At 31.0% G+C, this 23,863-nt stretch overlaps 2 protein-coding genes and 2 pseudogenes across 15 annotated transcripts; 2 read left to right on the plus strand and 2 right to left on the minus strand.

Annotated features, from left to right (window-relative positions):
• Positions 1 to 507: 507 nt before the first annotated feature.
• Positions 508 to 2,568, plus strand: LOC111281780 (cinnamyl alcohol dehydrogenase 1). Its single transcript, XM_022869444.2, has 5 exons — positions 508 to 654; positions 764 to 877; positions 957 to 1,184; positions 1,545 to 1,984; positions 2,174 to 2,568. Exons 1-5 carry the CDS (start codon positions 560 to 562, stop codon positions 2,371 to 2,373), a joined length of 1,077 nt encoding a protein of 358 aa, XP_022725179.1. The 5' UTR covers positions 508 to 559; the 3' UTR covers positions 2,374 to 2,568.
• A 1,921-nt stretch (positions 2,569 to 4,489) lies between these two features.
• On the minus strand, positions 4,490 to 10,064 carry LOC149518913 (uncharacterized). Of its 13 annotated transcripts, none has more exons than XR_016342330.1 (7): positions 9,788 to 10,064; positions 8,802 to 8,869; positions 8,250 to 8,275; positions 7,486 to 7,576; positions 5,354 to 7,096; positions 5,148 to 5,219; positions 4,490 to 5,078 (listed from the first exon to the last, which is right to left on the minus strand). XR_016342330.1 is itself a non-coding variant. In XM_089761131.1 (7 exons), the coding sequence occupies exons 2-7, from the start codon at positions 9,115 to 9,117 to the stop codon at positions 5,050 to 5,052; spliced, it is 327 nt and encodes a 108-aa protein (XP_089617257.1). In that variant the 5' UTR covers positions 9,118 to 9,142; positions 9,788 to 10,064; the 3' UTR covers positions 4,490 to 5,049. The 13 variants fall into 13 exon arrangements, 8 of the variants coding, with proteins under 8 accessions (XP_089617257.1, XP_089617254.1, XP_089617260.1 ...); XM_089761131.1 differs by lacking the exon at positions 7,486 to 7,576 and adding an exon at positions 9,104 to 9,142 and having other exon boundaries at positions 5,354 to 5,476; positions 8,807 to 8,869; XM_089761128.1 differs by lacking the exon at positions 7,486 to 7,576 and adding an exon at positions 9,104 to 9,142 and having other exon boundaries at positions 5,354 to 5,476.
• A 1,443-nt stretch (positions 10,065 to 11,507) lies between these two features.
• Positions 11,508 to 12,710, minus strand: LOC111282005 (transcription factor MYB73 pseudogene; annotated as a pseudogene). The gene has a single exon (XR_016342334.1). The product of XR_016342334.1 is annotated as a transcription factor MYB73 pseudogene (transcript).
• An 8,637-nt stretch (positions 12,711 to 21,347) lies between these two features.
• LOC111282777 (uncharacterized) lies at positions 21,348 to 23,295 on the plus strand (annotated as a pseudogene).
• Positions 23,296 to 23,863: the final 568 nt, after the last annotated feature.

A 23,863-nucleotide genomic window follows, 5' to 3' on the forward strand; every position in this document is an offset into this window, starting at 1 on the left:
TTTTGAATTATAACTACAATAATTTTTTTATCCTAATTATAATAAATTTTATTATAATTTTTAATCTCGTAATAATCAAATTTACTTTACATCCACATATAGGCTCAAGACAATCCACTCCCTGTTCCCAAATCAATAAAGTCAAAAGATTGTAAAGAATAAATTTCGATCTGACATTTGCAAGGTGCAGGATCAATGCAAGTATGCAACAAATTTCCTGTCCAAAAACTTAATTTTTTCCTCTAATATGTGGGCCCAACTCAGAACTTTCAACATACTGTATTGGTGATGTGGACCAATTACAATGGAGTTCCAAGATGGTGCAGAAGTGATGACAAATAGGATATCAATCCACCGGGGCTCACCTACCGCTACCCTCGTGCCTGTGGGCCTACACGTTGCTCAGATGTCAATGTCTTGGTGAAGCCCCATACTGATGATTTTTGAACCTCAAATTGTCTATCATTCCTGTTTATATATAGCTGTACTTGGATGCTGGGATTCCCCGTTATACCAAATTCTCTTTTTGTTAACACGCACTAAAAGAGAATTTGATCAAATGAAAATGGGCAGCCTTGAAACTGAGAGAACAACTACAGGATGGGCAGCCAGAGACCCTTCAGGGATCTTGTCTCCTTACACTTACACTCTTAGGTATTCTCAATTTTGCTGTTTTCTATGTTTTTTTAAGGCTTATTTCTGGTTCTTACCTGATGATTTATGGAACATCATTATTTTTATCTAATAATAATGATATTTGCAGGAGCACAGGTCCAGAAGATGTTTTTGTCAAGGTTATCTGCTGTGGAATCTGCCACACTGATCTTCATCAAGCCAAAAATGATCTTGGCATGTCAAACTACCCAATGGTTCCTGGGTATTATAACTAACTCCGTTATTGTTGTCAAGCCTGTTTCTTTATCTGAATGTTTGGACTGTGATTTATTACTCTGCAGGCATGAAGTGGTTGGTGAGGTGGTGGAAGTGGGATCAGACGTAACCAAGTTCAGAGTAGGAGAAATTGTTGGCGTTGGTTGTGTTGTTGGATGCTGCAGAAACTGCCGACCATGCAACACAGACAATGAACAATACTGCCTCAAGAAGATCTGGTCGTACAATGATGTCTACACTGATGGCAAACCCACTCAAGGTGGCTTTGCTGGAGCCATGGTCGTTGATCAAAAGTAAGAATCACAATATTGCTGAAATGATTTTTTTTCCCAATTCCCAGGTTCCTTAATTGCATGTTTTTAGAGTATCTAGCTCAATTTTCAAGCCAAACTAAGTCTTCAATATAAATTGTGAAATATGATACGAACTTTCAGAAAACCTCACCCAAAAGCTAGCTATTAGGGTGTAAAAGCCAGATCCATATAAACCCCACAAAAAAAAATCTTATACTTTTGATATATAAGATTCGAACAGTCCAAGAAAAACTAGCTTCAACCTTCAACCGAGGCTTAGAGAGTCTACCAAATATCATCAAATGGGCAAAAGCTGTGCCTTTTTCTTGATGAATGGACATATTTGTTGTTATCTTTTAGGTTTGTGGTGACAATCCCAGATGGTATGGCACCAGAACAGGCGGCACCACTCTTATGCGCTGGGGTGACAGTTTATAGCCCACTGAATCACTTTGGTTTAACGGGGAGTGGGTTAAGAGGAGGGATATTGGGACTTGGAGGAGTAGGGCACATGGGGGTGAAGATAGCAAAAGCAATGGGACATCATATAACTGTTATTAGCTCTTCTGATAAGAAAAAAGTGGAGGCTTTGGAGCATCTTGGTGCTGATGAGTACTTAGTGAGTTCTGACACTGAAGGGATGCAAAAGGCTGCTGATTCACTTGACTATATCATTGACACTGTTCCTGTTTTTCACCCTCTTGAGCCTTACCTTTCATTGTTGAAACTCGATGGAAAGTTGATCTTGACAGGTGTTATTAACACCCCTCTTCAGTTTGTTTCCCCCATGGTCATGCTTGGTGAGTCAAATTCTTTTTGGGTTTTCCAATTGAGTCTGAAATCTGAATTTCTGCTTTTGTGAGGTCAATGAATAATGCTTCACATGTTGGCTGCTCTGTTTTTTTTCTCTGGCTGTAGCTTTTGGATTTTCTTGAGTCTAAGCCTACTTCTCTGTATTTGCTCTGTTTCCTTTGTCCAATATTGTACAGGAAGGAAGTCTATTACTGGAAGCTTCATTGGGAGCATGAAGGAAACAGAGGAGATGCTTAAATTCTGTAAAGAGAAAGATTTAACATCGATGATTGAAGTGGTGAAGATGGATTATATCAACACAGCTGTGGAGAGGCTTGAGAAGAACGATGTCCGATACAGGTTCGTTGTGGATGTTGCCGGAAGCAAGCTTGATTAATAGAACAAACTATAAAAAAAGAAAACTCTTTAACTAAACATCATATGACTCTGTTTAATATGAATCTGTTTTTAGATTGCTCTGTTTTCTCTGTTTGTTGTTCAAATGAAAAGAGTATGGATTCCCTGTTTATCTGCCTATGGCAATAAAAACAAAAAAATGAATATGAGATGTTGGTTTCTTTTCCTTTTCAAATTGAAATTCATATATTATTATAGTATGATTTGTTTGTGGTGTGTCTGTTGACCTGTCCACTAAATTCGATGGTGGGTATTTTGTCTGTTTAGTGACAGTGAAACATTACCCAACTTCGTCAGGATATAACAATAATCAAAATGTCCACAGTGGAAAGTCTCTCTTCGTCTAAATTGACGTATTTCAGATTCTGATAATAATTTTTCAACCTCGGGGCTGTGAAGGTCTTTAGCTTTGTGCTTGATAGGCCATTAACAGTTGCCACTTACCATTCTTGTTTCATTTTTCAAAGCCCTAAACAGTAAACTTGGTTCATGATTATTCTACTTTAATTTGCTTTGTACAATGACAGATTTGTTATGGAAAAGACAAAAGTACGACTACCATACCTTGGTTATGATTCATAGTCCTAAATCCGATTTTTTTTTTTTTGAGCACATTTCGTAAACCCTTGGAAACTACTGCAATTTGCTCGAGTGAATTTTTTTTGGCAACCCAAAGCCACTATTAAAAACATATGTTGAATTTCTTTCTTTTGACCTATACAAGAATTTGGTCCTCGCATTTCAAATGCTCCAGGCTAGTATGAGAAAATCCAAAATAGTTTTTTTCTTAGATTGGTAACAGAACCCCATCAAACACAGTTCAAGATTGCTCTATAGTTTCTCCAAGAATCCAACCCCATTAAAGCATGAAGAGGTGTTCCACTTCCAGCAACCGTAAAATTTACTACTTTCCTTTTATGCAAATTATCCATTGTTAGATTACACCGAGGCTTGTTCTCCATGCAAAAAAATCGTCTTTGTATTTACCTTCTCCACTGGAACTTGCACTACAGGAATCTTCACTCCTTTTTTGTACTTGATCCACGCAACCGATTATAGTCAATCACATATCTATATCCAGATTTCAAGTGTATAAACCAGACTGGTTTGGATGGACAAGTCTGTTTTTACCAAAGTGGGCAACGAGATGCTTTGAATTGCCTCCAAATCCATGGGAAGAAACATTTGCTTCAAAATTTTCACATTCCAGGAATTGTCAGGCAGTATAGCCTAAAAGGAGTTACTGGTTACAACTCCAAGGTCGGGGCAGCCACGGATCGCCCCATACTTTTACTCGTGCATTGTCACCTATCGTCCAGTTCAATCCGCATGAAGCAACTTTTCTCCCATCACAGATACTATGCCACGTACAAGAAGGAATTTTTAACACGTAAATTAGCATCAATAAAGGATAAATTGGGAGGATACTCTGCCTTTAAAACTCTATCACATAAGTAGTTTTTCTTTTTTGATCAGACGCCAATGTGTCACTTCGGGCTGAATAAGGGTGGATTGATAACAGGGGGGATATTGGGGCTTGAGTGAAGATTGCAAACTCAATGGCACATCATAAAATTGTTGAAAGTTCGTTGAACAAGGAGAGTAGATGCCTTGGAGCATCTCGGTGCTGATGATTTTCTAATCTGCTCAGACATAAAAGGCTGCTTATTCACCCAATTGTTGAAAATGGAAGGAAAGTAGACTGTGATGGCATTATTTGTACCCCCTTCCAATATCTTCTTTGACGAGTCAATATCTCTCCTTGCAAAGTTTGGATTGCAATGTTAAAACATTTTGCAAGTGGTTTTAAAAAAAGAAAAAAAAAAAAAAAGAAAGAAAGATAAAAAACCCGTTTATAGCAAGAGAGTCCATGCTAGAAAGCCTGAAGGAAATAGAGGGGCTAGATGAATTGTGGAAAGAAACGGAACTGAGCTCAATGATTGAAATGATTAAGATGGGGTACCACAACACATCTTTCTTGAGGCTGAAGCAGGACGATGTTAGATACAGGTTCGTCGGGGATGTTACACGCAACAACCTTCAATAATAATAAGGCAGACAACTAAGTTCCAGGTCAAAACCTCAACAACAGTTCAGAAGTCCATAGCTTTTGAGAGCCTGAATTTATTTACAGCTGATACATCATCAAACTCATCCCTTAACAAGCAAGCAATAGTTTTACAGAAGCTCATCAATAATTGGCCCAATGCATCAAATGGAGAAATTATCACCTATACACAACCCACACGTATTCTAGGATTTGCAAATACACGTAAAACACAAACATGCGTTTCCAATCAGCTATGATTTTGGGATAGAGAAACAAAGGGTCAAAATCATTATTTTTCAAATAGCTCCATTTGATCAATCATCTTGATCACTGAAAAATCATTTTCTAACCTAACTTGATTTCGTTCTTATATCCGTGCCTGATGGTAAGAAAAAGCCATGAAGAAATCTACAAAGGCTTCTTCAGCTTGGAGTTATCCTTTTCCTTTTATCCTTTTTGCTGCTTTTCTCCCTTTTACGTGTTTGCAAATCATCAGGCCTTCTAAAATTGATGCAGTCTCCAAACTAGTCACTAATCTTACAATTCTTGCTATTCTGAAGGGTTAGAAAATCATAACCGTTGGCTAAAGTATATGCTCATAAAATATCATGAAGGCTTGAAACCACTTAAAATTACTGCACGGCAAATAAAATTTAGTTTCAGCCCACACAAAAGAAGAATCAGATATCAACTTGAACACTTACAGAGAGGAATTAGAACGATTACAACAACTATCGGGTAGAGAAAAAATGTTGCTCTCTCCAAAAATGGAAGTACTACAGCACAATAGATATGTCAATTCTTGAACGCAATAATTAGCCATCTCTTCAAGAAATTTCATACCCAAATAAAAAATTGATAGGCCAGTCACCAAACGCATAAAAGAAAAAGAGCAAGCAAATGAGCTTACCGTCATAACCTAAAAAGTTGAGGTAGTGATAGAAAGAAGCTGCCACCATGAAAAGTAGATTTGACAGCAGTACAGGTATAAAACCATGGGTAACCAGAAGCGGTGACAAAAAATAATGTATTACTGCCAAAAACCACAATATCAGTCGCATCTTGATCCATTTACTTATTGAAATTATAAATAAAAGAGCCAAAAAAGTATTAACCACAAAATTACGGTAGACTATTACAAACATTGGGAAGAAAGAATTGCAGTGCACATCAAATGCATACAGCCTTCAAAAAAGGAAACCACCGTCAGCACTGCACAGTTATTTTAGATACTAATATCCACAAGCTACTCTACTGCTTGAGGAAAATAAAAGTTTAAAGTATTGATGAACAAAATCTACCAGTTAACAATTAAACCAACACAACAGCTCATACATAGAGATATTAAATTTCAGGAAAATTAGGAAGAAATCTCCAGACTTGCCATTCAACCTGTTGTTTAACCACATGACTATTTGGAGCCTCTTCACAAAGGTAAGCATTTGTCAGAAAACTGCATGGAGTCAGGGAATCCAAGTCAACATCAAACAAGAGTACTTTTACGTAGCCAGAACAGGTGCTAAAAGTTTCTTATTTCGTATCTTTACATTTGTGCCAGAAGCTTGCAGCATTCTCATATATCTTATTGAGTTACTTTCGTGTTGCAGTTCTTAAAATCCCTTTTTCTTATGGGAATGAGGATAGTGCAATGACTTAAGAATATAAAGGCTATAGCCTCCGCATAAAGTTAAATCAATTTAGACTTTTGGCTACCAATTCCATGGATATCTCAAGCCCTGGGAGTAATTTCAAGTAAGAAATAAGAAATTATGGCAAGCTTGATCCCCCCCCCCCCCTTTGGTAACATTAATCTCTTCTAGGCAAGAAACTGCTACCAGGCCTTTTCCACAACCATAACTAGATTCCCCAAACCTTAAACCCCATTTGAAAAACAGTGAAACAACTAATGCATTCTGCTTCGGCCTCAGGCCCATTAAAAAGAACCATCATGGCATCATGTATTATATCAGTTTTTCCACCCTTTGGGATTACGCCATTGGCTTAAGTAGAGCATGGAAGTCGACATATTATAATGTTATGGATCATATTTCAACCATCCCATCTTTGCTCATTTAAAGACAATTTTACATGTTTGAATGAACATTAAATATCAACCTCTGAAATGATATATCTGCAAGAATATAGAGATAACCCTACAATCAAGTTTGTGGCTATAGAACATAGAGGTCTTTACACTACAGAGTAAAGATTGTCATTTGCTCAATCAAGCAATTGATGATTCTTGTTAATCAAATAATCAACTAATACGAACCACTAAAAAAAGTTTCATTCTCTTAGTAATTAGATTATACTGATCATAGATGATAATACAACATGTTGCTGCCATGCTGTAGTGATACATCAGTGTGTAAATAAATATAGCACTGCTCAGATATATGTCTACTTCCAAAAGCAACAAGGCTTTCAAAAAGAACAACAGGCACTTGCTCAATTTATGTAGCTTCAGAATTAAAGTCAATTTTGAGCTAACTGAGAGTTATGGTTTTAAAGAGATGCTAGCTCCAGTTCAAAAAACAAAAGACATATCGGCTCTTATCAACAACATGTAGCCAGAAATACTCCAGCAAGTAAAAAATGAGAAACCAATACTGAAATAACTACAAAAACAGCATGTGCAGCACTGTGATCATACCTGAATTAAAAGGAAGACAGCAAAACATTAAAATGACTAGATACATAAAATATTTGGCAGTTCAGAGGAAAAGGCAAAGTAAAAGAATTGCAATATATAAATACGATATTTGGGCTATGATATTAGTGCATGGAAGAACTTAGCGCTCTCGTGATGTTATGACTAAAAATTACCCAAGACTTTTATAAAAGCAACATAAGAAATTCTTAGAACAAAGATACCATATCAAAAGCATGCCAATTTGAGATGAATAAGATTTGAATTTAAGACTATTTCCAAATCCAACCGATGCCCCATCAATGTAAAGGCAAGGACCACTTTTAAAGAATCACTACTTAGTAATTCAATTTTTGCTACATGCAACCATGCTTAAGCAAAAATAAACTTACACAGCACAATAAGCTACTGTTGCAACTGCCAAAAGAAGGATACAGATTGCAACAAAAGCAGGGTCGTCACTTGCCCACTGATTCTTGGTTTCTGAACCAAAAGACAAATAAACAACTTTTTGAGCTCATGAGATAATGGAAAGAATTTAATAATTTCACACCTTTAATGAGTTCGTGGACATGAAACTTATAACCTAAAAGGGAAAGGGAAAAAAACTATTTTTACCCATTAATTTTAAAGCTATATGAATTACCAAGTGCCAAAACTCCTACTGACTTAACCATGCTTTCTATGTGCTGCTATTTATTTTTTTTTGGGGGGGGGGGGGGGGTGGGGGGGGGTGGGGAGGGGAGAGGAGGTGGGGGGAAAGAGGGCAGGAAAAGGCACGGGAAAGTGACCTAAAAGCTCAAAGCACTTCCCAACTGCATTAACATTCAGTTAACCACTTGACAGAGTAGAAGTCAGTTGAAACATGTAGTGAATACAATATATTGTAGCACCTATAGCCGTATAGGCCAAAGGATGATGGCAGTGATCATGAAATAGAAAATACAATGTGCACAGATATTTACATTATTGAGAGCTAATTATCAGCAGTACAAGCATTAACCACTTGATAGAGCTACAAGTCTCAAAACACAACTATTTTTGCAATCAGTATACCTCTAGGAACAAAAGCAGCATGATTAACAATATTGCTCCTCCAACTTGACATAAACAGATAAAAATAAACAAAGCACTTATTAAACTGAAATGAACTTACGCTTGTGATACTTTGTGTGCCGATATCTGCATCCACCATTAGAAATCATATGCACGATAAAACAAAAATAATTAGAAAAGCACATTTCCACATTTGAAAGATTTTTCCTGAGATAATCCCTGTCACTCCCTCCTCTAATAAAGCCCCAAAAAACACACTTAATAGGTATGAACACAACCAAGCAATAGCAAGGTTCCGGTATTGGATACAAAAGTAAGCAATATGACACAATCCTATGATCTAGATCCAAACAAAAAACGTACTCAACATTCAACACTAACAATTTCTGGAGCAAAAATTAATAAATGGTAAATCCTCAAAAGCCTTCTGATATAAAGTGGATTACTAGATGAAAATTTATTTCTAGAATCTCTGAAACCATATATAAGGGAAGCAATTAGAATTTAAAATCAGTCAGCAAAAATGGTGTGTTAATATAGGTATTTTTCTTCTATGCTGGAATTATATGTATCTAGCAATCGTAACCAGTTGATGATGATATTATAGGATGATAAGAAACAAGTGGATTGATGATGATGGGTGGATACTCACACGACCTTTGGTGCAGTATATAGGTGAAGCATTTGCCAGAATGTATATTCAATATCCATTTGTTGCCACTACAAGAACAGACAAAAGGAATAAGGAACGTGATAAGATAAAGCAACTATATACAGCAAAGATGCTGCTGAGACGACATAATGGTAATGACCCCATACATCCTAAGCCAAGTTAACTTCATGCTTTGTTTCATTGGATGTTCAACATCAATGGCTGCTAAATTTTAACATAATACTTAGAATATAGAAAATTGAAAAGTTTCACATAATATGACTGGGGCAATGGAAAATCACCTGCTTACACGCATCTATACCAGATGCATACATCCAAATCTACGTGAAATGAATAAGAATATATTAAAAGGATAAGTAAGAATTCACATGAGACTTAAAATCATTAAGACGTTTAAACTGCTCAAAACTTAGAAAAACAATACCGCTTGCGCTCAAATTTAGCTTGGCCAAGACATCACCAAAGTCAAAAGTCAATTTATTCATTTGATTAGAAAATTAATACTGAACTATTAGAGATTCGAGGATAAACGATCTGAGCTATTTTTAGTTTGACATATCTCCTGGAGGAAACTCCTAGTCTCAAATGGATCCAAAGTATTATTATAAAAAAAATTTACTTAATTCTCTCCTCCTTACTTCTCCCCTATTGCAATTAGAATTGAATTTTGGATTTCACATTAATCACTTCTCTTATCATTACCGACGCTTAAGTCTACTCCTTGATGCCAGACATCACCGGCAACTAAACCCTAAATTGAAAAAATAATAATATATTAAAAGGTAATTGGAAATTATATCAAGCACTAGAGCAAAGAGAAATCAGGAACTGACAACAAAAATGGATAAAAGAAGCAACACAGACAAGTTCAATTCCTAATTGGATCATGATTCGAGCTATAGATAGAAATTAGATGAAAATGAAGATCAGATCCATCGAGAGAGAGAGAGAGAGAGAGATTGGACCTTGACAATTCGACGGAGGTACTGAGGGAAAATGGTGTTAGGTCGAAGCGTGGAGGACGGCTAATGCGTTTTGCTAACTATAGGTAACATCTTTTTTCTTTCTTCTTTCTGCTTCTTGTTGTTGTTCGATTTACTTCGTTGGTTGAGTATCTATCGGGATCCTTTTTTTTTTTTTAAAGTACAGTTCTGAGTCAGTCTCACTTGAGACGAGAAGACGAAAAAGTAAAAACGACAATGCCTCTCTCCGTCTCCAGCTCGCTCTCGCTTCTGACGAGGCACCGACCCGCCACCGCACTGCCCAATTGCTTATACGTTAACATGGACTGTTTTTGGGCTTCAGATCGATTGAGCTTAGGGAAACGAAACTCATTTTCCTTCGGGTTGGATGACTTCGACTTGGGGTTTGACTAATGAGCCCACGGGCTTCAGGAACAAATCCATGAATTATATATTGATAGGATAATTAGTGATGACAATGGTCGGATTGGTTTTTCTCACTTTGATTTCGATATGATTTCATAAAATATATATATATATATTTGATTTTGACTCTTTTTTATATTAAAATATTATTTTTATATTCAATTTGACTTAACTCGTATATGTATAAATTTATAATCGATTAGATCTGAAATTAATTTAATAATTTTAATTTTATTTAATATTCATAAAATATTATTTTTAATATAAATTATATCTTAGTTATACATATATAATATTTTTATTAAATTAATATCTTAAATTAAAATGTTATTAATATAATACATATATATATAATTAAATAAATAATAAAAAATAATATATATATTGAATCGGAATGAATTTGCTTAAAATCCAATTTTGACTCCGATTTTTTTTTTAATTCCACCTGAAATCTAATTGAAAAAAATAATTCTATAAAATTGAATTGGGTCTAAACCAACGAGTTCCCATCCTTAAAGATAACCAGGGAAAGGCCTATATGGGATTTTTCGTTATGAACAAGTAAACAACCGGTGATTAAAAGTTTCAATCTTTTAGATATATTTTTTGTTTGTTAATTTGAATTTTGATATACCATTTTAATTGTGGAAATTTTTTTTTATTTACTTGGTTTCTTATACTTACATGTTTAGATGAGTAGTTTTGTTTAAGTTGGTTCCCTTGCTAACAGAATATCCTATTTCCATTTATAAATGTCATGCAGTCACTGGTTACATATAAAATAACACTTAAATAAAATTGTTTTGATGTTGATGTGATTTATTATTTAAGTGTTTGAATTTTTTTTTATTTTCATGACTAATTTCAATCCCTAACGCACTTAAATATAAAATAAATTAATTATCAATTTGATTCAAATCAAGTCAAAACTAAGGCTTGAACCATTCTTCATAGGCTTATTTTTAATTTGAGAAGAAATTCAAATCCTTTTTTTTTGTTGGAATAAATAGTTTGTATATCAATCAATTAAATCAAATATTTGAATGTAAAACCAAACTTTTCATTTAAATTAGGTTTGGATTTCATTACACTTCTAATGTGATGTGATTGAATTTATTGCATCATCATTTGAATTTAAATGTTAATTTTAATGTGGTCCATTCAATATAAAATTTTCATTAATTTTTTTTTTCAATCATAACTATAATATTTTTTTTCAATTGTAGCTATAATAATTTTTGTTTTTAATTTCATCAGAATTAATATCATTACAATGAAACTATAAAAAGAAAACAAGTAAAGAAAGAAAGAAATAGAAGTTTTAACCCATAAAAACAGTAAAAATGTTCAGAAATGCCATTGAATAAATATTTTTTTTTTTACTTTGTCGGCCTGTAAATTTAAAGCTAATTCATCTGACAAAATTAATCAAAATTCCTAATTTTGCTTTTTTTTTTTTCGTTTATTTCTGTACATCCTCGAAATTATTGTACTGAAGAAACAAAGGAATTTTGTTTTTCTATCGTTCTTGATTTCTTTATGGTTCTCTTTAATTTGCTAACTTTATCAAATCCTACGAGGCTAAGATCTTTTATCGCTCGATCTTAATCAAACTTTTAATAATCACTAGTTTCAAATTATCCCCTCATCCAATCCTCTTAATCCCAGCATTCCTCGTACTTTCACTCAGGAAACCAAACTCTGCCATGTAATCCCTCACTTCTTTCCTAATTATCTCTTGAATCGCAGCCAAAAGGTCCGGTCCAAGCGTCGTCATCTTTCTCCCACTCTCTTGCTTTTCTGCTAACGACTCATTCTTCCCGGGCGAGCTGTTGTTATTGAACTCGATAGACTCGTTCCACGAACGTCCAAGAGTAAGCTTAGTTGAAACGCCAGAGTGTTGTGTCGACTCAGCAACGCTCAATCCTAAATCGCTGACGTCAGAACCCGAAGGACTCCCAGTGTTATTACTAGTCGCTGTTCTTGGGGATTTTGCTGATCTTTTCTCTGATTCCTGAAGAGAATCTCCATCTTCCATCGAGAGTTTTCGCTTTAAGGTTGAGTGCCAATGGTTTTTAATGGCGTTGTCCGTACGGCCGTTAAGGAGCCTCGCGATGGTAGCCCACTTGTTGCCGTACTTGGCGTGGGCTTTCAAGATGATCCCGTCTTCCTCCGGCGTGAAGGGGCGGCGCTCGACTTCGGGTGACAGCTGGTTGCACCACCGGAGCCTGCATGACTTCCCCGATCGACCAGGGATCAACCTCGATATCAAGGACCAGTTTCTAGCACCGTGATGCTCCACCAGCTTGCGCAACAACTCATCCTCCTCGGGACTCCATGGTCCTTTGACTCGATCAAAGTCTTGATCCATTGGTTTGCTAGTAACAGTCTCGAAATCCCAACGGAGATTTTAGTTTGTTTTTGAGAAGCGTTGGAGAGAAATAGAGAAGAAGGCCTGTTGGGTGGAGCCTTGGAGGCTTGTACTTGTGATATGCAAGAGAGGAATAAGAAGGATTTATATAGGGGATGGTTAGGGTAACTGATAGAGCCGGTTAACCAATACAGGTAATAAGCGTTAAGTGAACTGGTTTTGACCAGTAACCGATTGAATGGTGATACAGCTTGTATAACGTTTGCGGGCGGCCACGTAGGCAAACACTGAATTGGAAGTTCCTTGGGGATAGTATAGGAATTTCAATATGGTAGTTTCCTGATTTGACTCATACAGTTATGGAAGTTCCTGAGATGGAAAGAGCTGAGTAGCCGAGTAGGTTCTGGAGTGTGAGAAAATCGCGAGAATTCAAGGAGAAATTGGGAAGAGGATAAGTTTGACTCAGCCAGGCTGGAAACCATTACGTGGGGACCTCAATGTTTATTCCAATTGGTTTTGTCGTTTTGTTTCGTTTTGCGTGTGAAATGACTGCCGACGTGGACAAAACGACAAGAGTTGTTTGAGAGATTGATTGACAACTTGTCAGTCCAGCCTGTATATTTGTTTCGGAGATGACATGTTAACGGCTTTCTTCCCACCGACACGAGGCGGTAACCATCGAACCTCCAGACCCAAACGAACTTCATTTCGTAACACATTTTCCTACCGGTTCCGTTGTTTCCTTAAATTGATGCGGAGTTTAGTAGTTTAAAATTTAAAATTGTTTTCATAAATCAATAGAAAGAAGTAGATTTAATAATTTTAGATATGATATAATAATATAATATTAAAATGATACATAAATATATTATAATTTTATTTTATATTTTAATAATATCAATACGTTTAAAATATGATATTACACTTGTCATGTTTTATATTTTATTCATGTTATACATTTAAAATATAATTAATTAATTAATCATATTATTATGTTAACACGTACAAATGATATGTTTATAACAAGTACATAATTATATTTTAATATTTTATTATATTATTATTTTAATTTAATGTTGAATTATTAATTAAATATTTTAATATTAATAATATTAAATTTTATTAATTATGTATAATTATGTTAATCATATTATATTATGTTATTTATTTTTAAAATGAATTAAAACGTATTAATTATATCATATTATATATAATAAGTATTATAAAAATATTATATTTATATTTTAATTATTTATGTCATTTAAATATTTATATAATATTTATGATAAAATCATTTATATTACATTTGAAATCATATTTAATATAAAATATAACACGTTACAAATTATCAAAAAAAAAAAAGGAAGGACAAGCAGCAAAGGTCAAACACAGGATGTTTTTTCTTTTTCTGGTGGTACCTACCACAAGTCTACAACCTAATAGTTGCCTATTTTCGTCTTGGGTACGATGGACACTTTGAATTCTTTCCCACTAGGTCAACGTTATAAATTTAAGAAAAATCAAGGACTTGTTTGGAAAAACAAAAACGTGTCTGTTTTTAATTAACAAATTAATCTAAACGTTGGATTTGTTGGTGTGCTCTTTCCTGTTGCCGCCGCTTTCATTGTTCAATGATCACTTTACTTGGGCGAAAAGAATAAATAAATAAATGAATAATTTCGTTGCGGCTTAGGTGGATTCATATGAGTCAAAATTGTGGCACAACTTTGAAACCTGTGAAATGTAAAACCCCACGCAACTAAACTTCCAATAATTAACATTAGCTTGAGGTTATCCAACACTCGGGTCCCTTTCTTCACGTGGTAAGAGGGAGAGATTTTATATATAAAAATAATTCGATTTAAATTTTGATAAAAATTATATGAATTTAAAAAAATAAAAAAATATATTTTATATTTAATGTGTTAATATAAATGATAATATAATTTTAATATTTATATGCATTTAATAAAAAATAAATATGAATTATATTTTATGATTAAATTTTTTTAAAATTCGATAAATGAAAATAACCTACACAAGTGATAAGAATTCTCCCACCATACAATCAAAATGAATTCCAATTCGAAGATGCTGATCAATTAGCAATGACATGTTTGGAGTCCGTATAATCCATCTTGACAACTTTGAAATTTGATGGTACAATCCAACTTTTAAAAACTAAATATATTGATAAAATGAAATATAAATAAATAAAGACTTGATGCTTTTTAATTTATGAGTGATTTTGATGCCAACGTATCCCTAGTTGAGTTTCGTTTAGTATAAAATGTTGTATCGAACGTACTGATGCAATGTTTGGATAACATCGTAGAGGTACGGTAGCCTCCAATTATCCACCGGAAATGAAAGCTCCGGTTAAAATTGTTACATTTTGACTGCACATTTTATCTCAATTTTGTCTACAAATTTTTTATTTCTTTCTTTTTTTACTTTTAAAGTTGTAAAGATTTTCATATGATTTAATATATCATTATTTTTATTTTTTCATTTTTTTCATTTTGATTTTTTATTTTAAAATTTTAAAACATTTTAATTAATTTAACATAATAACTAAATTTTATTATACAATAAATAAATAGTATACAAATATTAAAAAATATATACAAATAATTTATCAATATACTTTTAGAGTAAACTCCTTAATAGTCATTTTTTATTCTCACCTCACCTCACTGCTACCACTATTTTATTATTTAAATATATATTTCACCATTAATATTAATCTTGCTGTTATAGTAACCAATCTCACTAATATAGTAATTAATATTATCGTCATCGTTATTTTAAATTTCACCGAAATTAATCTCATTATCTATCAAAATATATTCTTGGTTATGTTACAAGATATATTGTACCAATGCACAAGTAAATTTTTTTTTTTTTAACAAATATTGGACTTGATGGCCGAAAGTATCGTGAAATAATGCTTAACGGTGTATTATAATTTTTTTTGTTGCATTTAGGTAATATTTAGTATCATTTTCAAAATTATTATTGTAATGTAATCACTGATGTGATTTTATTACCAATGTAATCTTATCACTCGTAATTTGAAATTACTTTATTTAGTTAACTCTTATTAATTCATACAAATTAAATATCACTATGTTTGATATTGTTAAAATCAAATATTATTTTATTTAAAAGTACGAAAATAACAAATTTTATTGTAATAATTATGCAAGTTAATAATTTAAATGTTGTTTAAATATAATAATTCATAAAACATAGTAATATTTTATTTATTTTATAATAAATATATTTATTTATTACATAAACCAATTTTTATAATATAAGTTATGTAAAAACATTTGAATTAGAAAATGAAATGAATGTATTAAATCATAATAAAAAAGAAAAACATTATATTATATATAAAACATTAGAAAAAATAAAAAATACATAAATTATTTTTGAACTTGTTATGATGAATTTTAGTTTGAAAATATAAAAATTTATAATATAAAATAATTATAATTTAAAATTTATAATATAAAACAATTATAATTATAATTTATAATATAAAATAATCACTTTACATATTATTACTATGTGAATAAAAATAATAAAATTATTATTTCACATATTAAATTGATAATATTGACTATTATTAATTTTATAAATCACTTTACGTGACAAAATTTTTTTACTTTTTTTATATAAATTAAATCACCTTTTAAAATAGTATTTTGATAGTTCTCAATTATCAAAAATCACTTCCACATAAGACCACAAAGTATTTATCAAACATGGTGATTAGATCATCATGTACAAATCATCGTAATTTTAAAAATAATCACTCCATGCTTAATACTATTTTGATGTATATTGTTATATTATAAATACTGTATCTGAGATAGTAGTTATGTATTTACAATTTCCTTATAAAGTGAAAATCCAACAATAATTTTTTTTTCAAAAAAACAATCATACTTAGATACATTGAGATATAGTTGACATATATATGTTTTCTTTTTTTTAGTTAAAATATACAAATTAGGAATAAAATTTTGAATTTAACTTTATTATTAGTGTATCTTGACGTGTACTGGACATAATAATCATAATAAAATAAATACGATATATGATAAATTATACATAATAATCATAATAAAATAAACACGATATACGATAAATTATGAATTAAGTAAAATCTCGTAAATAAAAACTCGTAAGAGGATTTTTTAAAGTCTCAAGAAATGTATTTAATTAGATGCTATAATTATTATTTTGTTAAAATAAAATAAATTTAATTTAAAATTAGAAAAAAAGTAATTGTTGAAATTAAATGTTAAATGCATTATACATGAATTTATTGAATTAAATTTAAACAAAAATTTAAACAAAATTTACTTTAAACACTCATTTGCAATACCCAAAACCAACAAATTTTTTTTTTTTTAAATACATAAAAATTCATGGAATGGACCTATTAATCTAGCAACATAATTTGTTCTCAAAGATAGCATAGACAAGATAAAGAATAATAGAGGATGTTTCCCCTACCAACTTTAACCTTTTTTTTTTAAACAAATAAAAAGATGAATATTGCTTTTCCCAAGGCACTGCACATGCGGCGGAGAATTACACTTGGCATTCCACAATAATCATTCTCTGGAAAAGGTCTTATCAACTTTGTCTTTAGTTTTTTTGGTTAAAATCATTTGTAAACATATAGAAAATTTGTTAAAATATCTTTTATTTAATATATTAACGATATATGTAATATATGATATGATAGATAGGATACAATACTAATTAGTTTATATTATATTTGTTCTCTATATAAAAAAAAAAGATAAAATTATAAAAAAATTAATTATTCTCTTGATATAAAATAATTCAATCATCTTAAAATAAAAAAATTATTTTTAATTTATAAAATTAAATTTCTATTCCTATTATATTTTTTAAAATTATATTAATAATTTAAATAGTATAAATTTTAAAAAAATTTGATTAATAAATAAATTATTTTGTCATAATTTTTATATATATCTAACATAAAATATAATAATAATATTTAATTTAATTATATTCATAATATCATATTATTATATTTTATTATAATTTTATATACCAAACGTATCATAAAAATAAATAAATAATATATGACTTATAAAAACCATCTTAATAAGTGTCAATAAATAAACTAGTGCTTCTTAAAAATTTATTGATTTTTATTTTAATAAATTCATTCCGTCCGATTTGACTCTCTTAAATATTTAAAAAAATTTAGAGTATTAATGCATTTATTGGCATTGATGTAATGTTATAAATTTAAATTTTTTATGGCATTAATGTATTGTTTTTTTTTGGTTAAAAGTTAAAAAGTTTTGAAAATTAAATTTTAATCATAGAAAAGAATAAGAGTATAAATGATACTAAAAAATAAAAAAAAATAGCTTTATTTTTTGTTACCCAAAAAAAAAAAAAAAGAAACAAAAAGAATATAACTATAAAAGTTAGAATATGTCTTAAGGCCTTTAGTTCAGTGATTAAAAGCGCTTGAAAATATATCAAAATCATGATTTCGAACTAAATTTTTTTTATTTGTATTAAAATTTTATCTTTTTAATTAAAAAAAAAAGTTGAAATAGGGGAAAAACAAATAACAATATAATAATAAAAATAATAATACACGTGATAGCGAAGGATCAAAGGATGCTTCCTATTTGAGTGATTGATATGATGTATGCTAGAGATTGATAAATTAAGCGAACAATATATAATATTATAATATAAAATTTTATGAAATTAAAATTACTTTTCCATGTGCTACACATGTCTCTGTATTAATTAAATCTAAAAAGAGACACTTTTCAATATGCTTAGCTCTTGAACTTAAATAAATAAATAAATAAAGAAAGAGGGATTCTTTATTTTATTAATGTATTTTCAGGAAAGTTTAGCCGCCAAAGGCATGAAAATTTTGATGATTGTCAAATGGGTTTTTGGATTTCATGATGTAATTAAATTTATTATATCATCATTTAAATTTAAATATTAATTTTTATAAAATTTATTTAATATAAATTTTCTTATCAATCACAATAATAGATTTTTTTTTAATCATAACTACAATAACTTTTATTGATAATTTTAATTTCATTGAAACTAATTTTACCAACCATCTAAATAAAACTTAAGTTAAGGAGTCAAAAAAATTAATAATATGTAAAATAATTATTAAAAATATTATTTATAATTCAAATTTAATCAATACTTATTTAACGGTAAAAATTTTGTTAATATATTTACTAAAAATATTTATTTAATAAATATATCAAAATTTATTAAAATTTTTAAAAAAATTTATATGCTTGATCTATGTGATGAGATATTTCAAATTATTGGTTTTAATTTTGATTTTAAATTTTATTTGTTTATTTTTAATAAAAAATTTCACGAATTTTACCTATAAAACTTTATATAAGTTTTTTTTCCTACAAATACTATCTTAATATGTAATGTTCTAATCTCACATTAGGATAATATGAGATTTTACTATGATATACATGTAAAGGCTTAAATATAATAAATTCTAGTTTAAACCTCTACATATATATCATAGTAGAATCTCAATTTATCTCAATGTAAAATTGGAGCGTCACAAACATTTTCGTTAAAACTTGACGTATTTGTCAAACCCAACACAAAATACATAGATCTATTGAATCGTACCAAATATTGAGCAAATTCAACACAAAATTATAGATCCATTGAATCACACTAAACATTAGGTAAACTCAACACAAAGTATACACAAATCATATCATGTTGAAATTCTAGAAGTATTTACTCCGGTATAGCACTTAGCTATCGCAAGATTTTAAAGGTGACTCATTCGATGTAACACTTAACTTCAATTCGACTAATAACTGCTCTTAAATCATTTGTGAGATCTGCACTCAACTTGTGAGATATTGTTTATTTTGATCATAAAATTTTATAATTTGATCTCACAAAAAACACTTCACATATTTGAAATTAAACATTTACATATTTATATCATAATAAATTTTTAAAATATTTCGATATATAATTGAGACGTTACATAATAAGTATCAATAAGTAAACAAGTATTTCTCAACAATTCATTGATTTTTATTTTGATATATTCATTCCGTCCCATTTGACTTTCATACATATTAAAAAAAAAAAATTTATGGAATTGATATATTTAATATTATAAATTTAAAATTTTAAGGTATTGATGTAATATTATAAATTTAAAATTTTTATGACATTGATGTACTGTAAATTTTATTGTCAAAAGCTAAAAAGTTTTGAAAAAATAAATTTTAAATAAAAAAAAAGAGAATAAAATATGTTCAAAAATGAAAACAGATAACTTTGTTTTGAGTTACCCAAACAAAGTTGGACAAAAAAAAAAAAATGAAACAAAAGGAATATTACTACGAATGTTAGAATCTTTGAATCTGAGCATGGATTAGGAAGATGGTAAAGATTATGGGAGAAAAAAATAACAATATAATAATAAAAACAATATTACACGTGACAGTGAAGGATCAAATGATCTTCCTATTTGACCAGTTGATATGATGTATGTTAGAGATTGATAATTAAATCAATCGGTCAATATATAATATTACGATATACATTTTATGAAATAAAAATGCTTTTCAAGATGCTGCACGTGTCTCTGCATTAATTAAATCCGAAAGAGACACTTTTCGATATGCTTAGCTCTTGAACTTAAAAAAAAAAAAAGAAATTACATATTTTATTAATGTATTTGCATAAAAGTTTAGTGGCAAAACCCATTAAAATTTTGATGATTGGTAAGTGGTAGTTTGAATTTCATCACATTTTTAGTATAGTGTAATTAAAATTATCGTACATTAATTGAATCAAAATATTAATTTTAATAAAATTAATTCAATAAAAATTTTTTTTATAAATATTTTTTTAATTATAGTTATAATAATTTTTTTTAATCGCAATGATAATAATTTTTATTATTATTTTTAATTTTATCATACATTCAAATAAACTACAAGTCACAAAGTCTAAGAATTTGATTTCGAGTTATTATTTTTTCTTGATTAAAAAGGTCAAAAAATAACTTTGCTTAACTTATTTGTTTATTTTTTTAAAAATAAAACATATCACATAAAACAAATACTATAATAAAAATATATACATTTTGCTTTTCTTTTATTATCGCTGACGTAATTTTTGGTCCAATATAAGTGGAGTTTGTAGGAAAATGTTTCAAACCATTAAAAAAAAAAAACTTAGGAGATGTCGAGGTTGTATTTTAGAACGTGTGTTGATGTTTAAAATAGTCGAATTTTCTAAAAAAAGATAAAAAGTAAAGGCAAAATAAAATAATAAAAAATCAAAGAGTAGGTAAAAGAGTGTTGTATTTTGTTAGATTCTTATTTTTATACTTGTTAAATGATGACGTGATTAGTCGAATGTGAGGTTATTTATTTTGAAGTGTAGGTAATTATTTATTACGTCATAAATTGAGATGTAACACAAAAAATATATATTTTTTCCTTTTGTTTATTTTATTTTTTGAGTCAAGCTATTTATGTTTGGGTCCAAAAACTTAAAATCCATCAAATGACCCAAAAGAATAAGAGGCTGAACAAGGCGGTCCATTTGTAGCAGAGCCCGTTATTAAGGAAAACATCGAACCGACGTCGTAGTTATAAGCGTATGATTCAAACGGAAAAGAGGGAATCTCAAATCTGCCGAGAGCACCAAATTTCCAAAATCGTTGGGGTTTTGCCACGACAATGTCGATGGGCAGGCCAAATGATGGCGACACTCAGTTAGCGTTAGCGGAACAGAAATCGGCTCTCTCACCGCGACCTCCGTCGGCGGCATTGACGGCGATTGTAGAGTACGAGAAGCCGGTATTCAAGGAGGTCGAAGAGGAACTAGAGGTGAAGCTCCGCCGCGTTATAGATAATGTCTCCGTCGCGTTAGTAACACCTCCGGAAGTTCCGCTGGTTCTGTGTCCCGTGATTTCCACCAGGTATATTATTTTTCTAACTATCTATTGATCTTTTTTTTTTTTTCTAATGTTTTGCCTTCTAAATCTTAACTGTTGCTTGCTCTGTTAGTAGATTGGCTGATGAAATTGATATTAGCATATGCGGAAATTTAGAGTTTTTCGATCAGCATGTGTTGGTTATCTTTAGGTTTTATGGAAAATTTGATTGTAGGATTGTTGATTAGGCATCAAATTTTATCAACCATGGCAGTAAATTTATGCTGCACTTAGTTCAGAGTTCTGAAAGTGTAATACGAGAGCTTCCTCTCAACAGAGGATGGTTAGCCAAGCTTTGAGAAGTTTCTCTGTCATAATTGTTGAAACTATGGTTCATGTTTCAGATTTCCCCAATAAATTTTTGCTTGAAGGTTTCTTCTAGCTTACCCTTTTTTTTTCTGGCCAAATCTTCTAGCTTACCTGACACATCATCATTCTCAATTTATAATGGAATCTTATCTTTGTTTCTTTTAGATTGGTGCAGCATATGATGCCTTAAAGTATAAGCATTTTCTTCAGTTGGTATGAAGTTTTCTCTCAAAGTAAGTTTTCTTTCTGTTGGAACAGTATTGACAGATGAGATAGAAAGAGCGAGGCACGCTTGCGAGAATGGATCCTGACTACCAGGAAAGGAAGGAATTAGCTGAGTTTCTTTCTGTTGGAACAGTATTGACAGATGAGACGGAAAGAGCAAGACAGGCTTGCAAGAATGGATCCTGACTACCAGGAAGGGAAGGAACTAGCTTAGTTTCTTTCTGTTGGTACAGTATCGACTGATGAGACAGAAAGAGCAAGACAGGCTTGCAAGAATGGATGCTGATTACCAGAAAAGGAAGGAACTAGCTGAGTTTAACACAAGAAGGGAAGAAAGATTGAAAGCTGCTGAGAAGCGGACTGCAAATAAGTGCCTGAAACGCCAAAAGAAAAAGCAAAGGAAAAAGGAGAAGAAGATGAAATCGAGTGCTGAGGGAGAAGAAAATAAGAAGGAAGAGTCTTCGGATGATGAAGGAGACTCAGAAAATGATGAAGCAGCAACACAATGAACAAATTTTTACTTGATATTTATGCTCCGACCTTGGTCCTGTGAACTTGGCTCCAATTAGAAGGAACTAGACATACCAACAACGAGACATTGTAGTCTGGTTGTTCTTATGTATACTGAGTTGAGCTTGGTCTTCTTTGTGTGCATACTAGTGAGAAGTGAAGGTATGAAACCAGTGACAATCAGGAAGATTTCTGTTTCATGACCAAGATGCAAGCATTTTGGGCATTGTTTGGGTTGCGTTAATTTGGGTTATTCAACCATTTAATTATTCTATGTTGAACTGATTGAATATACCACATAGTAAATATGGCTCCAATAAATGCATATTTAGTGATCAGTCACAGAAAAGGTTATGTAATGGCCAAATCAGAGAATTAGCATATATTAAGGATTTAATGATCCTCTAATGTTTCATCCCTCAAGCATGGTTTGCTGTCTAGATTCACCTTTTAGGGGAAGATATTGCTCTGTTACAATTTAAGGTTATAGTTGTTCATGTTGTTTAGGTTTATGCTTCATTTGGGGCTGTTCATGATTTACCTACCTGGATTTCTTCCTCCTATAATTGATTGCTAATTTATGCATAATGCCTGATCTTAAAATTGGTAGTTCGCTGCATGTGATTTCAATCCTGTTTTTCCTTGAAGCCCTATTTTAAAATGCATTCGTTTTACTAATGCTGAACTGGTTTCTTTAATTGGATGTTGTTCTATTAAGTCAATGAATGCATTTTAATCTCATTCAATTGGATCTGCTAAATGTACAAAATAGTTTCAAGCATCTAGATAACTCTAAGCTGGTTGAAGTTGTTTTGCAATGCTTACTCATTTCAAACCTGCAATATGTTCTTGGTTTGGCGCTCATGGACATACTGTCAAGAGGGCATCTTATTCGGAATTTTGGATTTTATGGAATCAAGTATGAACAAGGATTGATCAAAGAGATTTTAGCCTATTATACATGCAATAATTTGCTTTATACTGAACTAATGCCTGGCAAAACGGTTCATCATCCAAATATCAGAAGACATGCTTTCCAAAATATGAAAGTTTTAGATGTAGAATATATCATTCTGGTCTTAAAAATTATCCATGTTATGTATTGAATTTGGGATGTGGACCCTATATGATAAAACAGTAATGTCACCTTGAGCAAACTTAGCCAAAAAGTCAGTTTACCCATTTG

This window comes from Durio zibethinus, chromosome 5 (assembly GCF_047325235.1).
Source record: "Durio zibethinus cultivar Kanyao isolate XHJ-2024 chromosome 5, ASM4732523v1, whole genome shotgun sequence".
NCBI lineage: Eukaryota > Viridiplantae > Streptophyta > Magnoliopsida > Malvales > Malvaceae > Durio > Durio zibethinus.